The sequence below is a fragment of the Bombus huntii genome, chromosome 8 (assembly GCF_024542735.1).
Source record: "Bombus huntii isolate Logan2020A chromosome 8, iyBomHunt1.1, whole genome shotgun sequence".
In the NCBI taxonomy this organism is placed as follows: Eukaryota; Metazoa; Arthropoda; class Insecta; order Hymenoptera; family Apidae; genus Bombus; species Bombus huntii.
In genome coordinates, this window is record NC_066245.1 from 3,449,608 (window position 1) to 3,465,599 (window position 15,992).

A 15,992-nucleotide genomic window follows, 5' to 3' on the forward strand; every position below is an offset into this window, starting at 1 on the left:
CCTTTTACGAGGACATTGCGATTTTTGGAGGTACGTGAATCAGAGATAAAAATCGCTGGTCTAAAATCTTCTGGGCTATTGGATATAACAATACATTGGATGTTAAATCTATGCTCTGGATCTCGTCTTTGAAAGAAACAAATTATTTTTAAAATAAATAAATATAAGAACAAAAATAGTTGAATTGGATTTAAAAGGTATTATATTATGAGCAACAAATAGAAAACTATACTATTTGTTTTTGTATGGTTCATTTTACGTACAAGCCTATCCAATTAATGTTTCAAAGTTGTGACACGTGACAAAAGTTTAATATACTTTTACGTTTACTTATTAAATAATAACAAATGGCATATGTTATTATCGTTATTATTATTATTATTATTGTTATTATTATATTAGGTTACGCAATTCATTTATTATCATACCTTAATTTGTAGAAAATAATAATTATAATATACATTTCTATATGTTTCTTTCGATCAATAAAGATAATACAATTACAATAATGATAATAATACATTTACAGGGTACGCCAAGGCTATAAATTCTTTGAATTATTGAAACTAAATCTTAAGCTCTAATTTACAATTAAAGTTACTTTTCAACATGTACATAAGTTGCAACATGTACATAAGTGTAGTTATCGTAGGATTGCACTTTGTAATTATATAATTTAAGAACAACAAGTACTAAATTTAAAGAGGAAAGTAACGATGCTATTTAACTATGCGATTTTATAATGGCAGTGAGAAAAAAGCTGCCCATAACGGAAAGCAAAGAACGTTTCTATACTATGCAAAAAGAAGAAACCACAGTTAACATAGGAGACATTGTTCACGTCTCTGTGTATGTTCGTGAACGTACGTTCATTTCTACACATTTGAAAACATAAGAATTTATTTATGTTCGATGCACATTTTGATCTAACATCGATAGAAACTTCCTATGCCTTCCCCCGCTTATTAAAGATAGGTGCTAAAATTCGATTTAACGAATCGCTATGGATTAATCAGTTTTTTTTTTCTTAATACAGTTCCTATACTTTTCAGTCACAAAAAATATGCGTATTTAAATAATCGTCGCTAAAATTTTGACAACATTTTTTTCCAGTTTATAACGCAGTGATGTTGCATTAACATTACTAGTAAAAAGTATACATTATTATTTTATATATACTACTAGCTTTTATACATATATTGATGAAAATCCGAATTAACGCGAATTTTCCTTCATCTTAAAGGATGAAATACACAATTTCAAATCCTCACAATCTGAAATGCTAAAAATCAATTTTGCCGATTCTCTTCTCTTCGTTTTACAATAGACAGGTTCTGCTATTTTACAAATCTAGAAATACATGTAGTACGATTTAATAATAATTCGGTCAATGTGATTGGATAATTCGCTAAAATCTTAGAGGGAAACAGTTACTACGATGCTACGTTAGAACAAGAATATTTAATAGAATAATATAGTAGGTTTATCACAAATTTTATATTATATCATAGATCGATTATCGGGCATATTATCGAGGAAAATTACATCTTATTTTATACGATTAAGTCCAAAAGACATAACGTTCTCACATTAATTAAATGCTCTATTACACAATGGAGGAATAGTCGTCGCTGTCAATTAATTTGACGATGTATTAATTTTTAACTGGATTTTTCAAACACAATTTCTTTTTCATACATTATCATATTGATCAAATACTGAATTTTATAACTGGTACTTCTTTTGTTCTATTTGAAAGCTTTATTTTCTTGTCGCAGCGTGCATCCTATTAATAAACACAGAACATAAAAGAAATACACACCTATACAATACAAAATGTACAGTAATATACTTGCAACAAATTTGTATAGCTACAATTATAACAATTTATTAGATGAAAATTTAAGGATAAATGATAAAGAAATGTTATGATATTCATTAATGAACAGCGTATGATCAATCTCAATTTACTAATGTTAGTCGCTGTATTTTGCCGCGTCTTAAGTGTATTTCAATTTTCTTCAAAATATTCATTTAACAATCATTACCAGGAAATATAACAACGAAAATGTATGAAAACCAAAACTTACAGTTAACATATATATGGAATAAAAAGAGCACATCTAGTTAACATTTAATACACTAATAAGATTAATGTTAGTAACCTGTATGAACTCTGATTGAATGACTTCATATTCACATCTAAAATTAAAATACACTTGAAAAAGCGGCAGATTAGAGCGAGTATCAAAGACAACATCGTCGAATGTGTGTTTTAAAATGTTTACCTTCGCATATCGTAAACGTATAAAAGATATTATTAAAGTTACAAATAAGTAAAATAAGTCAAACAATTACTGCAACTTAAAAATCTACTTTGCGAATATTATTTTTATCACGATTTCACTATACAGGTCCAATTGATCATAAAAAATAAATAATGATGTTTTGTTATAATATTTTTTAAAGTAAATATTCACATTCATCGTGTACGAGTCGCAAAAATTTGATGATATATTTTGTTCGAAAAATATGGAAATCTTAAATATACAGAAAACGTGAGATGGATTTTTTATGCCGCTTAAAGTAAGAAGGTGACTTAAAAAATGTTGTCTACCAAATTTGTTCAGATCTGAATAATTACTAAAGCTGTATGACTCTCCTAATTAAGCTTTATGCTATCATCAGTTAGCTTGTTTCATAAATGAAACAACAATCTTACCAATTCAATATAAAATTCTATTCCTTTAAATACTAAATCAATGTCAGAAACTCTATTGAAAACATAATTACTTGTTTCCTTTAATTTGTTTAATTAATCTTTTCCATTTATCTCGCTAAACAAAATTTTCTTATATTTTTCGTTACCGTATGTAAACGATGTATTCGGTATATGATGACACTTATGTGTAATGCGCTTGCTTTATATTCATTTGCATTAATTAAGGCATTGTAATACATCGATATACAGAATACAGTAATGAAATTTTCTTTTACACGCGTGTGGTGTGTGTGTGCGTGTGTGTGCGTGCGTGCGTGCGTGCGCGTGTGTGTGTGTGTGTGTGTGTGTGTGTGTGTGTGTGTGTGTGTCTGCCTGCCTGCCTGCCTGCCTGTCTGTCTGTCTGTCTGTCTGTCTGTCTGTCTGTCTGTCTGTCTGTTTGTGATTTGTTCATGTATATATACGTGCATGTATATTTATCATTTATGATACATGCGCATATACATACATACGCGCGTACATACACATAAGCAATATTTACAATTTTTTCACGGTAGTCAATCACGCATGTTTAGAACAGCAGTTAATATATGTTACCTAGTATTTAGCTAATTTAATTATTGAATTATTATCATTATCATCATTATTATTTTATTATTATTATAACTATTATAACTATTATACATAGTATAAGAGTATGGATTTTTCTCCTTTGTCCTTATCTACGGAAATAGTACTTAGATACAATTCAACTCATGTTCTTTCCTTGTTTTCAATACAAGAAAATAATCGCTATTTTCTTTATCCTATATATGTGAAATTTTTATATGATATAAATATTTTATTAGTAAAAAATTGTTTAATAATACAAACCCATTAATATCGAAAGTAAATTGACAGTGAAAGACTATAAGTTTTAAAACCAGCTTGCCGTATCGATATTATGTTTGCTCAAATATTATATTAATGAAAAAGATAAAATAAAATACTAATTTTATTATGAATGAATATAGCAATGAACTAACTATTTATGTGTTAACTATTTTAAATGGAGCTATACAAAATTTTCAAACAAATATTCACTGAATAACATATGCGTAAATCAATACATGTCGTCTTTTTATTACTGTTTTCAGTTTCTCATTGGAAAAATTTTACTAGGCCTTTAATTATTCGTTGTTAGAAGAATGAGAAGCAAAACAGAATTTAAACAGTAAAAAAATAACACAAAACCAGAACACAATAGTTATATCACCAAATATCTATAAAATTTAACGACAGACATATCGCTTATCGTTTGAAGTTGTAGAATTACATAGAAATTCACGATGTTACAGGACAAGGAGACCTGTTTTTACACGTCTAAATTGTATTTATAATTTGTTCCAGATGGTACTGAAAATCTATTTATAGTTGTTAAGAATGTGGAAAGTCAATAGTATGTGTTTCATTGCCAAAAATTAAACGTAGCCTTTTCATAGGTGGCGGAGGAGGGTCAAGATTTAATTCACGTTTTTTATGTCGTCTTTCGCGATCCCGCGTTTTATGTTTTTTCTTACGTCTGCTTCTTTCCACACCCTCTACACGTAATACTTCGTATTCAGGTTCATAACTATCTTCACTTAAACTCGTACCCGACTCTACAATGTCTTCTAAAACTGGCGAACGTTTCATACGAAGAGTAAGTTTTAATCTGCCAGTTCTCTCTGGAGTAGTTGGATACACTTGACAATTAGAACTATTCATTTGCCATTGATATTCAGAAGCAGCTGTTAACTTTTGTGCACTATCGTTACTACAAGCTGATAATCTGCAATGAATAATTTTTCTATATATAAATTTTGTAAAATAACAAATCTTAAAATACAAGTGCAAAATATAAAAATATTTACCTGTTTAGACTTTCACTATCTATGGAATTTTCTCTTGATTGCCTATTACCATCTGAATCTAACAGTTGATTCTGGTTGCAACTAGCTGGTGGCCATGGTTCTTGTGGAAGTAATACTGGAGGTTCGGCTTTATTGTATTCATCGTTGTATTGCATTTCTTGTAAATGTGAAGTGAGACCGGGTGTATGACGAGTTTCTTGTTTACGTCGCATTATCGATGGTATTCTAATATCTTCCAGATTACTTTCTTTCTCACTAAACTCATAAATATCACCTTGAATACCCGAATCGTCGTCAGCTACACCAATTTCAGTAGTCGCTATTTTCTTTCGATCTCTTTTCTGACTTCTTGTTAATCTACTTTTTGTCTTTTCTGCTTTGCTACGAGTTTTTGAAATAGACGCAATCATGTTATCAGTCATCTTATGTTCTACTACAGTTTCTAATTCTTCTCTTAGTTCAGAAATTGTGGATTTCTTCTCGCTTAATAGCTTTTTTCTACTTTTATGAGACTTCAATGTTGTGGGTGATGAATCATTTTTTAAAATTGTATTGTGAGTATCCTCTAAATTACATTTGTTAATCTCGCTGTAATCGTTAGTTTCCATTGTACTGAAATTTTCATTATTTTCCCTATAGGGATCTATTCGAGAATTTAGGTTTGTTGTACATGTTTCAATAATTTCAGTATTTTCAGATTTTATTTCAGATGTTGCAACATTAACTACGTACATATTATTTTTCATGATTATACCATTCTGACAATTTTCTTCGCTATTTTCTATATCCGTATTTTCTTTTACAAAATTTATTTTATCATGTTCATTATTATCTATAGACTTACTAGATTCTGAAATAAACCTATCAAATTTGTTTGTTTCATTTTCTAGTAAGTATTTCACCAATATGTTTGAATTTGTAGAGTCACTTTTCTTCAAATCTTTGCCGGATGTGTGTATATCAAATGTAGATATTGTATCAGTTTCTATAAAATTCGAATTTGTGGGTGATTTGATATGAACTAAAGGTATTTGTTCGTCATTTTTGCAAGAATAATCCTTACTTATGGGATCATAACATTTTTCTGTCTCTTTCTTTAAGAGTTGTTTTTCAAGTTCTAAATATTTTTTGACGCAGTTATTTGATTTTATTGGCGTTGTAGAGATATCGTTTATATCTTTGGAATTTTCAACTGAAGACAAATTATAATGACAGGTTCTTGACTGACGATTTTCTTGTGAAATTATCTCACTCTCATTAGCTTTGTGCAAATCATCTAATCGACTTTCAGGCATGGAACTTATATGAACTGAATCACAGGAATTTGTACTATAGTGTTCTTTTTTAGAATTGGAAGTATTAATATTACCTACTGAATTAGAATTAATTTCTATAATAATATCAGGTATTTCTTTTTCATTTATCAATTTGCTATTTAGTTCTTTGTTATTTTTAATGAATGTTAAATCCGAACACTCCCTCTGAAGATTAGAACAAGTTGATTCTTCCAGTACATCATGATGTAAGGTCTGAACATGGCAAACATTATTAGTTTCTTCATTCAAATTACTTTTTGAATGAGTCTTATGTAATCTAGAGTACACAATTTCTTCATCTACTCTATCAGAATCTTCTTTGCGATGACTTATGTCTTCTAGTTCAATATTATTTATTATGGAACCATTTAAACAAGGAGATCCAGCCTTCTCAGAAACTTTATTCTTCTTCGATTCTGTTCTTTTATGAAGTCTGTACATAAAATTTTTAATATATTGTCATTTTCGTTTTATAACTATAATTCATAATTTAACTTATGAAATAAAATATCTCACCTGGATGATCGAAGCGTATGATTTTTAACATTATTCTGATGACCATTATTACTGTCCAATTTAAACAATTGTTTATTTCGTAAATTTCTTGTCACAGAACTTGTAATGGCAGCTGGGTGAGGTTGAGACGTTTGTAATACATTTTCCCCATTATTTGTAATAGGTTGCTGTTGAGCAATATCAGAGAAGTGACATCCTTGTGCAATTAATAACTCTGCATCATATTTTGTTAATCCCCTTCTCCGTAATTCTTTTACGGTAACACTTTGTGGTGCTACAGCAGCATTACCAACAAGCACTGCATTTCTTTCTGTAAGTGCAGTATCAGCTTGTTGTTTATTGCGACTTAATGGCTGTTGTCTATGTTTCATGCGATTGATGCGATTATCTGTTTCTCGTAAACGGTACCCTGTAAGAATATTTAATTTGGTGATAAGTATACGTGTTCATGGATGTTATTTCAGATTTAGTTCTTAAAAGTACCAGAGGAAAGTTCTTCTCCTGGTTTTTGATTTGCAAATGCTCCAGTTGCCCTCCTCTCACATGTTTCACATTCACAGAAACAGTTACTATCGCCGAAAAAGTCTTCTCCATAGAAACAAGTAATTTCCTCCCCTACTTCAATATCACGAAGAACTTTAATACAAGCTGTATCTCTTCCCGTTGGCACGAACTATATTTTATACAATTTAATTAGAATGAATTAAAAAATATATAATTAATAAAATATATAATATAATTAAAACGATAATGATTTGTATTTGATTTATTAACCTTGCAGTTAGCTCTACAGTCATGATTAATATATGCTGCTGGACCTAACCATAACTGAGCACAATTTTTGCGACAACTAAACATAACAGAAAAATCATTTTTTCCTGGATGTAATAATGCTGCTTCCTCCTATAATAACATTTTAGAAGTACAATAAACGTAAACCAATTTTTATATTTTTCTTAATGTCTTATGTATAAGTTTAAACAAACCTTTTCACTAAGTTCTGCGATACAACCAACAAGACAAGAAATTTTATCATGTTTTAGCCATTTGCGAGTTGCACAAATTTTGGCACCTTTTTGACCTTCAAGACTATACCTAAAGCATGGTTCTATTGCAAATCCAGAATCTTTATCAAAAACCTTTAAATATATGTAAATCTATAAAAGTGAAATAAGATTGATACAAAACAAAATTTTATAAAATATATCAAAAAATTCCTGACTTGCATATATAACTCACATGTTTTTCCAAATTTATTTGTTGTTGTTTAGATTTTGTGTGAGGTAGTCTTGCACTCCATTCACCACCCATTAATTTTTTATATGTTTTTTCATAATTTTGTGTTTGAATAAATTCACAGATAATTTTACGGAGTTCATCTTTATTTGCTTTTAATGGCCTATACCTTCATTATTAAATAAGTTTTACATATGTAAATCTCTTGTTATATATTTTACAGATTTAAAGTAATATTTAAAAACATGTACCTGATATTCATTTTATGAGTAGTAAATCCCAGGTAAGGATCTAACACGAGAGAAGTAGCTAGATCATCATTGTCAGAAAGTTCTTTAGGTGTCATACCACCACAACTACCAACATTGTTAGGTTGCATCTTTGCAGCCACTAACCCACCTAATCTTCGCTCCTGCTTCCGTATTATAGCTACTGAGCCTTGAATGGATAAGCAATCCACCACCATTCTGTAATCTGTACTTTTACTGTAGAATTAAAAAATTAATTGACAGTTAGCTCAAATAATTAAATGAAAAATTTGTACTATTATTTTAACATGTAAATACATATTTTAAGGATATTGTTATACAAAATATAATGATTCCATGTAAACCTTTTTGTAATTCACACTCATTTAACTTTCTTAAATATCAACTAACATGTCCCTTTAAATATTTTCTAGCAATAAAGATAGAAAATAATTTCCTAATACCTTGTATTAAAAATAATAAAACTGACAATATTTATACAACTTTTTTGGTATGAAGAAACAGTACATATATATAAAAAATGTTAACAGTGTTAATTAAATGATATACAATGAAATAAAAAATATACAGATTCCTGTACAGGATATATATTAATTTCGAATATAATATTTAATTGTTTGGATAAAAATGAAAAAACCAAATAGGGCGTGGAAAATGACAAGTAATTAAAAAGAAGTATTTTCAAAAAAATATATTACTAAAAATTTCGAATTACCGTCATGTCAATCATATCACTCAGTTATTTCATTTCCCTTTCAAGCTAAAAGAAAGGTAAATAGTGAAGGAATATAAATAATAAGAGCCTAAAAAACAGTTTATCATGGTAATATGCTATTTTGATAATATAATAGAAATATCTCTGACGATCATGCTCTGAACGCTAATGGCGCAGACGAGCCAGAGCGCTCCTAGAGGCACGCTGCGCTCCAATTTAATAAGAGAATTTACCTCCTTATTAAGCTACTAAAGAATGGGCAGAATCGTTAAATTTTCGTCAGACGATATGCGTACCTTTAAGGAGCTCTCCTGATAACAAAAATCACACATTTTGCTAACAATCTCTGACTTTTTTGGTATAAGATGAAGACGCGCTCGGATCTATCATGGCAGATCTACTATAACACATACACTTTCCCTATTTTCGTAATGCAAAGAAGACAAGCATCGTATTGAATTTTGCGATTTCTTTACAACACAGGTCAAACCCAATGCTTCCTTTATTAAAACAAACCAAAAAACGATAATCATTTAATTGAAAATATAACTGAGAAAACCCATGTTTTGGAACTACAGACTGTCGCGTACGTCATACATGTATATCTTGAATACAACGATCTAGTAACTTTCTTGATTTACTAAACTACATGAATTTCAGTAAAATATTTTAGTTTAGATTTTGTTTTAAACATTTGTGAATAATTTATCCAAAATTATAGTATTCTACCTATCTACTTTAGTCGAAGAACCAACGTGATACGTATATTATAATGAAAAAAATTTTGATCCACTTTTTTAAAAATCAATCTGAAATAATAAAGTGATTAATTTAGTAATATAGAATTTAAAAGCTGTAGCACTGCGTTTCTATGACAACCGTTTTCTAGCATTGTCTAGTAAAAATATATATCAAGATAGCTTCATTGATAGTTTTAGTTTTTAGAATAAATCATTTCTTTTGTACGTGTATTACTTATCATACTTTACAAACTGTAATAGTTTCATTTTGAATACAATGCTGTGTATTTGAGTTTTTATAAAGTAATCCATTTTAGGTTAAATTATAAATGCTTGATACTTTATTAATTATGTCACTGCAGTATACAATTAAAACTTATAGAAATGTGTACCATAAAAGATACGATTGCTATAAGATGAATTCATCGCATGATCAAAAGACTATAGCGAAATTTATTCTAGACTAGATAAAAATTAGCTGTGTACAGAAATTTCTTGTGTACATGAGTATGCGAAATATGATTTTTAAATTTATTATTGGCTATTTGATACTTCAATTGTCACCGATCAATGAACAATTTCTTTATCAATCTCGTATAGATACAAATGCGCATGCGTGCATCTAGAAATTTGTAAAGATGTAAATGCATTGTGTAAATAAAAAGGCTTATCAGACCAAAGATACAAATCGTATTAGTAATTTTTAGTCAGTAAATAGACCTCTCTTATCTTTCCCATTCGATAACAGATAAACATTCAAATCGTAGTTAATACAATAACGGAATAGCATGTCTTAACCTGTTATTTCATTAATCATTAGAATTTGGAGTTTATTGATTTAGATATATACATAAAGATGACATTTGAATTTGCTGAAAAAGAAAATCAACAATTAAATAGTATTAGAGCTGGTTTAATTGACTTTATTTCTGGATCGCTCGGTAACAATACATTCTAATACATCATTACTTTTATCAATGCACAAACAATCTTAAAATCAATAGGAAATAAATAAATCGATTATGAGATGAATAAAATTTCAAATATCTGTATTTTTTATAGTAATCTATATAATTTTTACTTATATAATCCTTTCTTAAATCTATTTTATGTTATGAAATCAAATTTTCTTAAGAAGTGCTTAACCTTATTATTGTCAGTAATTAGTTACTGTGCGATTACTAACAACAAATGAATGAATATATTAGTAAAAATAAATGATCTCTGCTTGTTGCAAAAGGATTAATTATTTAGTATAATTATGTTTCATTTTGACCTAAGGTGGGATAGCACTTGTATATGTTGGTCAACCATTAGATACAGTTAAGGTAAAAATGCAAACCTTTCCCTCCATGTATAAGGGAATGACAAATTGCTTTTTACAAACCCTGAAAGCAGATGGAATAATGCGTGGTTTATATGCAGGAACTATACCTGCACTAGTTGCTAATGTTGCTGAGAATTCAGTATTGTTTGCTGCATATGGAGGATGTCAGAAAGTTATTTCCAATGTTTTAGGTACTATAATTTTTTTAAAATGCAATGCAGTTAAAAGAACTAACGTTTTTAATTTAAAAAAAATTTTATTTATATAGGTATTAAAAAAATAGAAGATTTGACATCAATTCAAAATGCTTGTGCTGGATTTTTTGCTGCATTTTTCTCTTCTTTAACATTATGTCCTACGGAACTTATAAAATGTAAGCTACAAGCAGTAAGAGAAGTTCAAATGGAAATGAAATCAGTATTAACTGTCGCTAAGGTAACTAAGATAAAAAAGTTAATATGTAAAATTTATAGAAGAACTCATGTTTTGAGAAAAATTATTTTGTTTAGAAAGAAATTGGTCCATGGGGATTAACACGTCAAATTCTTAAAGAACAAGGCATAAAAGGTTTATTTACTGGTTTGTCATCAACTATAGCACGTGAAATGCCTGGATATTTCTTTTTTTTTGGAGGCTATGAAGTAACCAGAGAACTTCTAACAAAACCAAATGAAAGTAAGAATGACATAGGATGGCAGAGAACCATGGTAGCTGGTGCCATTGGTGGAAGTGTCTTATGGCTTGTAATATTTCCAGCAGATGTAGTTAAGAGTAGGATACAGGTTAGTTTCATTTTATATAATATAAATAATACGAATCAAGAATATAAATAAGTTTTATATTCTAATTCTTTTTTTAAAGATTAAAAATTTGAAAAGTCCTGCATTAGTAGTTATGAAAGACATCGTAAAAAATGAAGGTATTAGCTCTTTGTACAATGGTTTAAAACCAACATTAATAAGGACAGTACCAGCAACAGCTACATTATTTGTAACTTATGAATATTCTAAAAGATTCATGCTTGATTTTTTTGAGAACAGCCAATAGAATAAATTATATTTATATGATATTATTCTTTTTATTATAAGGCATAAAATAGGCTATAATAAATGGATTTGAAAATAATTGATATGAAAATGATTTTCTATACAAAATTATTATTATTATATTATATTATATATTATAACTTGTATAATTAATGTCTATAATACAACAATAATATTATTGTATGTGTGTGTATATATATATGTCGGAGATGGAAGGACATCGGGACCTTTCTTTAGAATGTTCGGAAAAACCCAATACCCCAATCCAGATGTTTACGACAACGACATTTCAACAGTAAACGAAGAAATAGTTACCCGGGCACTTAAGATTTACGACGATGGGTTTGGGCTCGAGGTGACATAATGAGTCACCGAACGTACCCATGGTCACAGGAGGGACGTGTAATAACGGAAATAGGAAATAGTTGTGCAGCTCTCCTCAAAAACAGAGATTGACCCAAGGAATGGGAAAAGGACTATATAAGGGCAGTTTCATTTGGATTACGAGTTAGTTAGTTAGTTAGTTAGTTAGTTAGTCGTTGGGCGAATTGCTGATTGAGTTATCCAAATCGTGTATTGCGTTGGCGCTCGTCATCCCGTGGACCGTGGATTCGTTGTCGAACCTGAATTCGTTGTCATCGGCATCGCGACCATCCTATCGCCGCTATTACTTGTAGCCTCTTGTAGTACCTACATTTGTACCGGTAAACTTGAGTGAAAAGTTCATCGAACGCCCAAAATTCCAACCTTAATCCGACATATATATATATATAATATGACAATATTTCAAGACTAATTATTTTTTAGAGACTTTGGAGACTCAAAAAGTTCATCAAGTTTTCAGAATTTACTTTTTAAGGAAACCTTTTCTCATATCAAAACAATTATTTTATTCAAATGAATTAGATTTAATATCTTGATAAATTAATTGTTTTAAATATTTCTCTTTATTTTCTTCATCAAGATAATTCCACTGATCCTCATAAATCTATAAAAATTAAAAATCCATTAGTATATATGCATTATTCAACAATTCTGAAGTTAATGTATCATTTATATATCATTGTAAAAAAGAAACAATAATTTTAGAAATTACCATAATCGGTGTGTATCCTAGAGTTTCAAGTTGTCTACATTTTCTCAGGATGTATCCAATATAACCATCATGACCTGATACTTTTATTAAAACCATTATTGGAACTATAACTTTCCATTTTATTCTTTTTAATTCATCATTATTTACACTTTTGATCGAGTTTGTCGGCATTGCCGATAAAATAGAATCAATTTTAATAGGATTGTTACATGTATCCATACCAATGACAATATCTCTAGTTGAATACTGAGGTAAAATATAATCAACATATACATCTATTCCTAATTTTTTCTAAAATAATAATATTAATGCATTAAATATGTTTCATTACTATTTTTTGAGCGCTTTTCTTAAATATAATTTTGTATTGTATACCTTACAGATATATACAATTTCCATCCTTAATTTCACATTGGTGTCCTTTCTGTAGATATCATCGTCATATTTACGAAATTTCTATAATAGTAAAAAAGTTTCAATATATTTAATTATCTAACTGCAAAATGTAAGTTTTTAATCATATTTACTACACTGTACCTTTACTAAATATTCATACATATTATCTGTCAGTAATGGACCTTCGTAATAAGGCAATTCTATTTTTACTGAGCAGTGTAATATCAGCCATTCATTTGTCAACAATTTGAGATTATTTTTGTATGTATTTTTTATAAATGTTGGGTCAAATACATGTTGAATTAATTCTGGTGCATATATATTTTTAATTGTTAAGAATGTCAGAATACGTACTAATGATATTGGAAAGCTATATTTAATATATAATGGAATCACTGATTTTTGCATAATACATTTCTAAATATATGTATGTACTATATGTAATTATTATATGGAAACAAAATATTTACCTATTAATTTCACTTGCTCTGATAGTCTTATAAGTTAATATTATTTCGTTCAATAATTTGTGGCATACATTGCTATAGTAATCTGTAGTAGGAGTAACTGTACATATGCCATAAATAATTCTTTCAATATCTTTTACTCTTGCAGTTTCGATTTCATTTTCTAATCTAAATTAATAATAAGCAATTCTTTTATAAGTGAATGTGTTATTATTACTTTTCTCTTACTTAACTTACCTTTGAATAATGGAATTTGTTAAAATTTCATCATATACACGAAAAGATCCAAATGTATGTGTTATATGGGTTAGACATTTTAATGATAGTCGTGGTATCTCGTCATGTAAAGATTTCAATAATTCTTGAAAGATTTTTAAACAATGTAAATTGTTACTAAATCTGTATCACATATTTATATGTGTTATAATAACAATTACTATAAAAAATTATGTATAATAAGTTGTATTATTACCTAATAAGTTTCATAAATGCTGCTAAAGTAACACTGTTCACGATAGTAGCATCTTTCTTAACTTTATCCATCATTATTGGTAATAAGGCTTTGTTGCCAATATTCCTTTTATTTAAAAAAAAACCTCTTGCGATTATACCTATTTCGTCTGCAACAAGTTCATGTATGCATTCTTCTAACCGATATTCGATTTCAAATATATTTATAAATGATCTTGAATCAATCAAAGGTAGAAAAAAGAGCAGTTGAACTAATGCTTTTCCAGAAAGTCTATACGGTTTTGAAAGCAATTTTCTCATTGCACGCCACATAAACTTAAGATTTGTAACATTAAGCTGATAAAATGCATCAATTATTAATAACATTTGCTCAGTATTTGAATTATAAAATCGTTTTATACATTCTGTATCTAATGCTTTCATCAGTTCTTTATGAACAGGTGATACTGTTACTATATCATGTAACGTAATTAAACATTGCATTAAAAGTTTTATTTGCTTATCCTGCATTACTGGGAGCTGTTTAATACAGGCTTCTAAAATCCTGTCATGAAGTGATATTTCCAAACATGTGCCACTTAAATAAGAATATGCCAATTTCTTAACAGCATTAGAAATATTCTTTGGAGATTCATGTGACCAATCTACATTATAAAAACCTTCTATGTCCTCAGAAGTAACTATTGCATTTGATTTAATGCGTGGAAAAATAGTCTTATCATAATATATGGAATCTTGAAGTATTAAATGCATGATTTTATGTTCAGGTATGTAAATATTTTCTTTTATTGGATCATCTTGGCAATTTTTATTGACTGCAACTGTTTTATATCTCTGGCATAGAACGAAGCATTTATATTTTTCTATAAATCTTGAATATGGTTTTAAAGTCCATGTGTAATTAGTCGTATTTGCAAAGTATGATTTATTATGTAACCTCAAAATCATTGTTTTAGTACAATTTAGTACGATTAAACTCGTTCTTGCAATAACATTCATATTTTGGATTTTTATTAGAACATACGCTATTTATTAAATACGTTTAACTTTTAAATAAAACTTTGTATACAAAACTGAAATCAGAACCAGAAACTTCTCACATGGCTGCAATTCCAATTCGTAGTGAACGAGATACTTATATATGTATATGTATCTATATACATATATTTTATCTTTGTTTACGTATATGTATAGTCACATGCATGTATAAAATATAAATATGCTAAATTAAAAACAATTATAATTTTAATATGATTTTATAGAATGAACAAGAATAAAATTTTTTAATTATTTATGTATTACTATAAATATATAGTTCTCATTTCTCAAGAAAAGAAATTACATTAGTTTGCTTTAAACTTTTGAACATACATATATATGTATGTGTGTATACATATGTATACATAAATACTTACATTTAAATATTTATGTTTTTACTTTTTATCGATGATAGTCAATATCTTTAATTCAAATGAACTATGACAATAAATTAGTTATACGCTGTATACATATAAATTAATAGAATGTACATATAAATTAGACATGGTGAAAAGTAATAGTTGACATTACTAATTTGAAAAGAAATTGTATCACTACTGAATTTTATGTACAAAAATTATTAGTATATATACTGATCATTTTCATCATTCTTTTATATTCTTAGTTATTCATTTTTTATCCTGCGTTCATGTTACGTTTCATTTTTATATCTCCACAAAAAATAAGTAAACACTAAGTTATCTATTGCCGGTTTTTCATTAAATTCTTTTACTAAATATAATTTCAA

The 15,992-nt window shown here is 28.4% G+C and overlaps 3 protein-coding genes and 1 long non-coding RNA gene across 5 annotated transcripts; 2 read left to right on the plus strand and 2 right to left on the minus strand.

The window, feature by feature from the left end:
- The first annotated feature begins 60 nt into the window (after positions 1-60).
- LOC126868219 (uncharacterized) lies at positions 61-710 on the plus strand. Its single transcript, XR_007690552.1, has 2 exons — positions 61-197; positions 530-710. It is a non-coding gene; the product is annotated as an uncharacterized LOC126868219 (long non-coding RNA).
- Positions 711-3,007: 2,297 nt separating this feature from the next.
- On the minus strand, positions 3,008-9,284 carry LOC126868187 (histone-lysine N-methyltransferase Suv4-20). Of its 2 annotated transcripts, none has more exons than XM_050623402.1 (9): positions 8,960-9,284; positions 7,931-8,164; positions 7,683-7,848; positions 7,430-7,600; positions 7,218-7,346; positions 6,927-7,116; positions 6,444-6,852; positions 4,612-6,360; positions 3,008-4,529 (listed from the first exon to the last, which is right to left on the minus strand). In XM_050623402.1, exons 2-9 carry the CDS (start codon positions 8,143-8,145, stop codon positions 4,136-4,138), a joined length of 3,423 nt encoding a protein of 1,140 aa, XP_050479359.1. In that variant the 5' UTR covers positions 8,146-8,164; positions 8,960-9,284; the 3' UTR covers positions 3,008-4,135. The 2 variants fall into 2 exon arrangements, with proteins under 2 accessions (XP_050479359.1, XP_050479360.1); XM_050623403.1 differs by lacking the exon at positions 8,960-9,284 and adding an exon at positions 8,664-8,921.
- A 278-nt stretch (positions 9,285-9,562) lies between these two features.
- LOC126868206 (mitochondrial ornithine transporter 1) lies at positions 9,563-11,855 on the plus strand. Its single transcript, XM_050623462.1, has 5 exons — positions 9,563-10,344; positions 10,685-10,921; positions 10,999-11,165; positions 11,240-11,512; positions 11,592-11,855. The coding sequence occupies exons 1-5, from the start codon at positions 10,260-10,262 to the stop codon at positions 11,775-11,777; spliced, it is 948 nt and encodes a 315-aa protein (XP_050479419.1). The 5' UTR covers positions 9,563-10,259; the 3' UTR covers positions 11,778-11,855.
- A 12-nt stretch (positions 11,856-11,867) lies between these two features.
- Positions 11,868-15,348, minus strand: LOC126868193 (uncharacterized). The gene is made up of 7 exons (XM_050623419.1): positions 14,208-15,348; positions 13,973-14,134; positions 13,739-13,903; positions 13,410-13,638; positions 13,248-13,328; positions 12,873-13,163; positions 11,868-12,764 (listed from the first exon to the last, which is right to left on the minus strand). The coding sequence occupies exons 1-7, from the start codon at positions 15,203-15,205 to the stop codon at positions 12,666-12,668; spliced, it is 2,025 nt and encodes a 674-aa protein (XP_050479376.1). The 5' UTR covers positions 15,206-15,348; the 3' UTR covers positions 11,868-12,665.
- Between the last annotated feature and the right edge of the window lie 644 nt (positions 15,349-15,992).

Bases quoted from the DNA above. Each gene is read 5' to 3' on its own strand.
- LOC126868193 (XM_050623419.1), bottom strand. From the start codon at position 15,205: ATGAATGTTATTGCAAGAACGAGTTTAATCGTACTAAATTGTACTAAA. The intron at 14,135-14,207 runs GTAATAATACAA...TATGTGATACAG, and splicing joins GCATTTATGAAACTTATTAG to ATTTAGTAACAATTTACATT. The intron at 13,904-13,972 runs GTAAGTTAAGTA...TTATTAATTTAG, and splicing joins ACAAATTCCATTATTCAAAG to ATTAGAAAATGAAATCGAAA.
- LOC126868206 (XM_050623462.1), top strand. From the start codon at position 10,260: ATGACATTTGAATTTGCTGAAAAAGAAAATCAACAATTAAATAGTATT. The intron at 10,922-10,998 runs GTACTATAATTT...TTATTTATATAG, and splicing joins AGTTATTTCCAATGTTTTAG to GTATTAAAAAAATAGAAGAT. The intron at 11,513-11,591 runs GTTAGTTTCATT...CTTTTTTTAAAG, and splicing joins TAGTTAAGAGTAGGATACAG to ATTAAAAATTTGAAAAGTCC.
- LOC126868187 (XM_050623402.1), bottom strand. From the start codon at position 8,145: ATGGTGGTGGATTGCTTATCCATTCAAGGCTCAGTAGCTATAATACGG. The intron at 7,849-7,930 runs GTACATGTTTTT...TTAATAATGAAG, and splicing joins ACTCATAAAATGAATATCAG to GTATAGGCCATTAAAAGCAA. The intron at 6,361-6,443 runs GTGAGATATTTT...TTTTATGTACAG, and splicing joins CATACGCTTCGATCATCCAG to ACTTCATAAAAGAACAGAAT.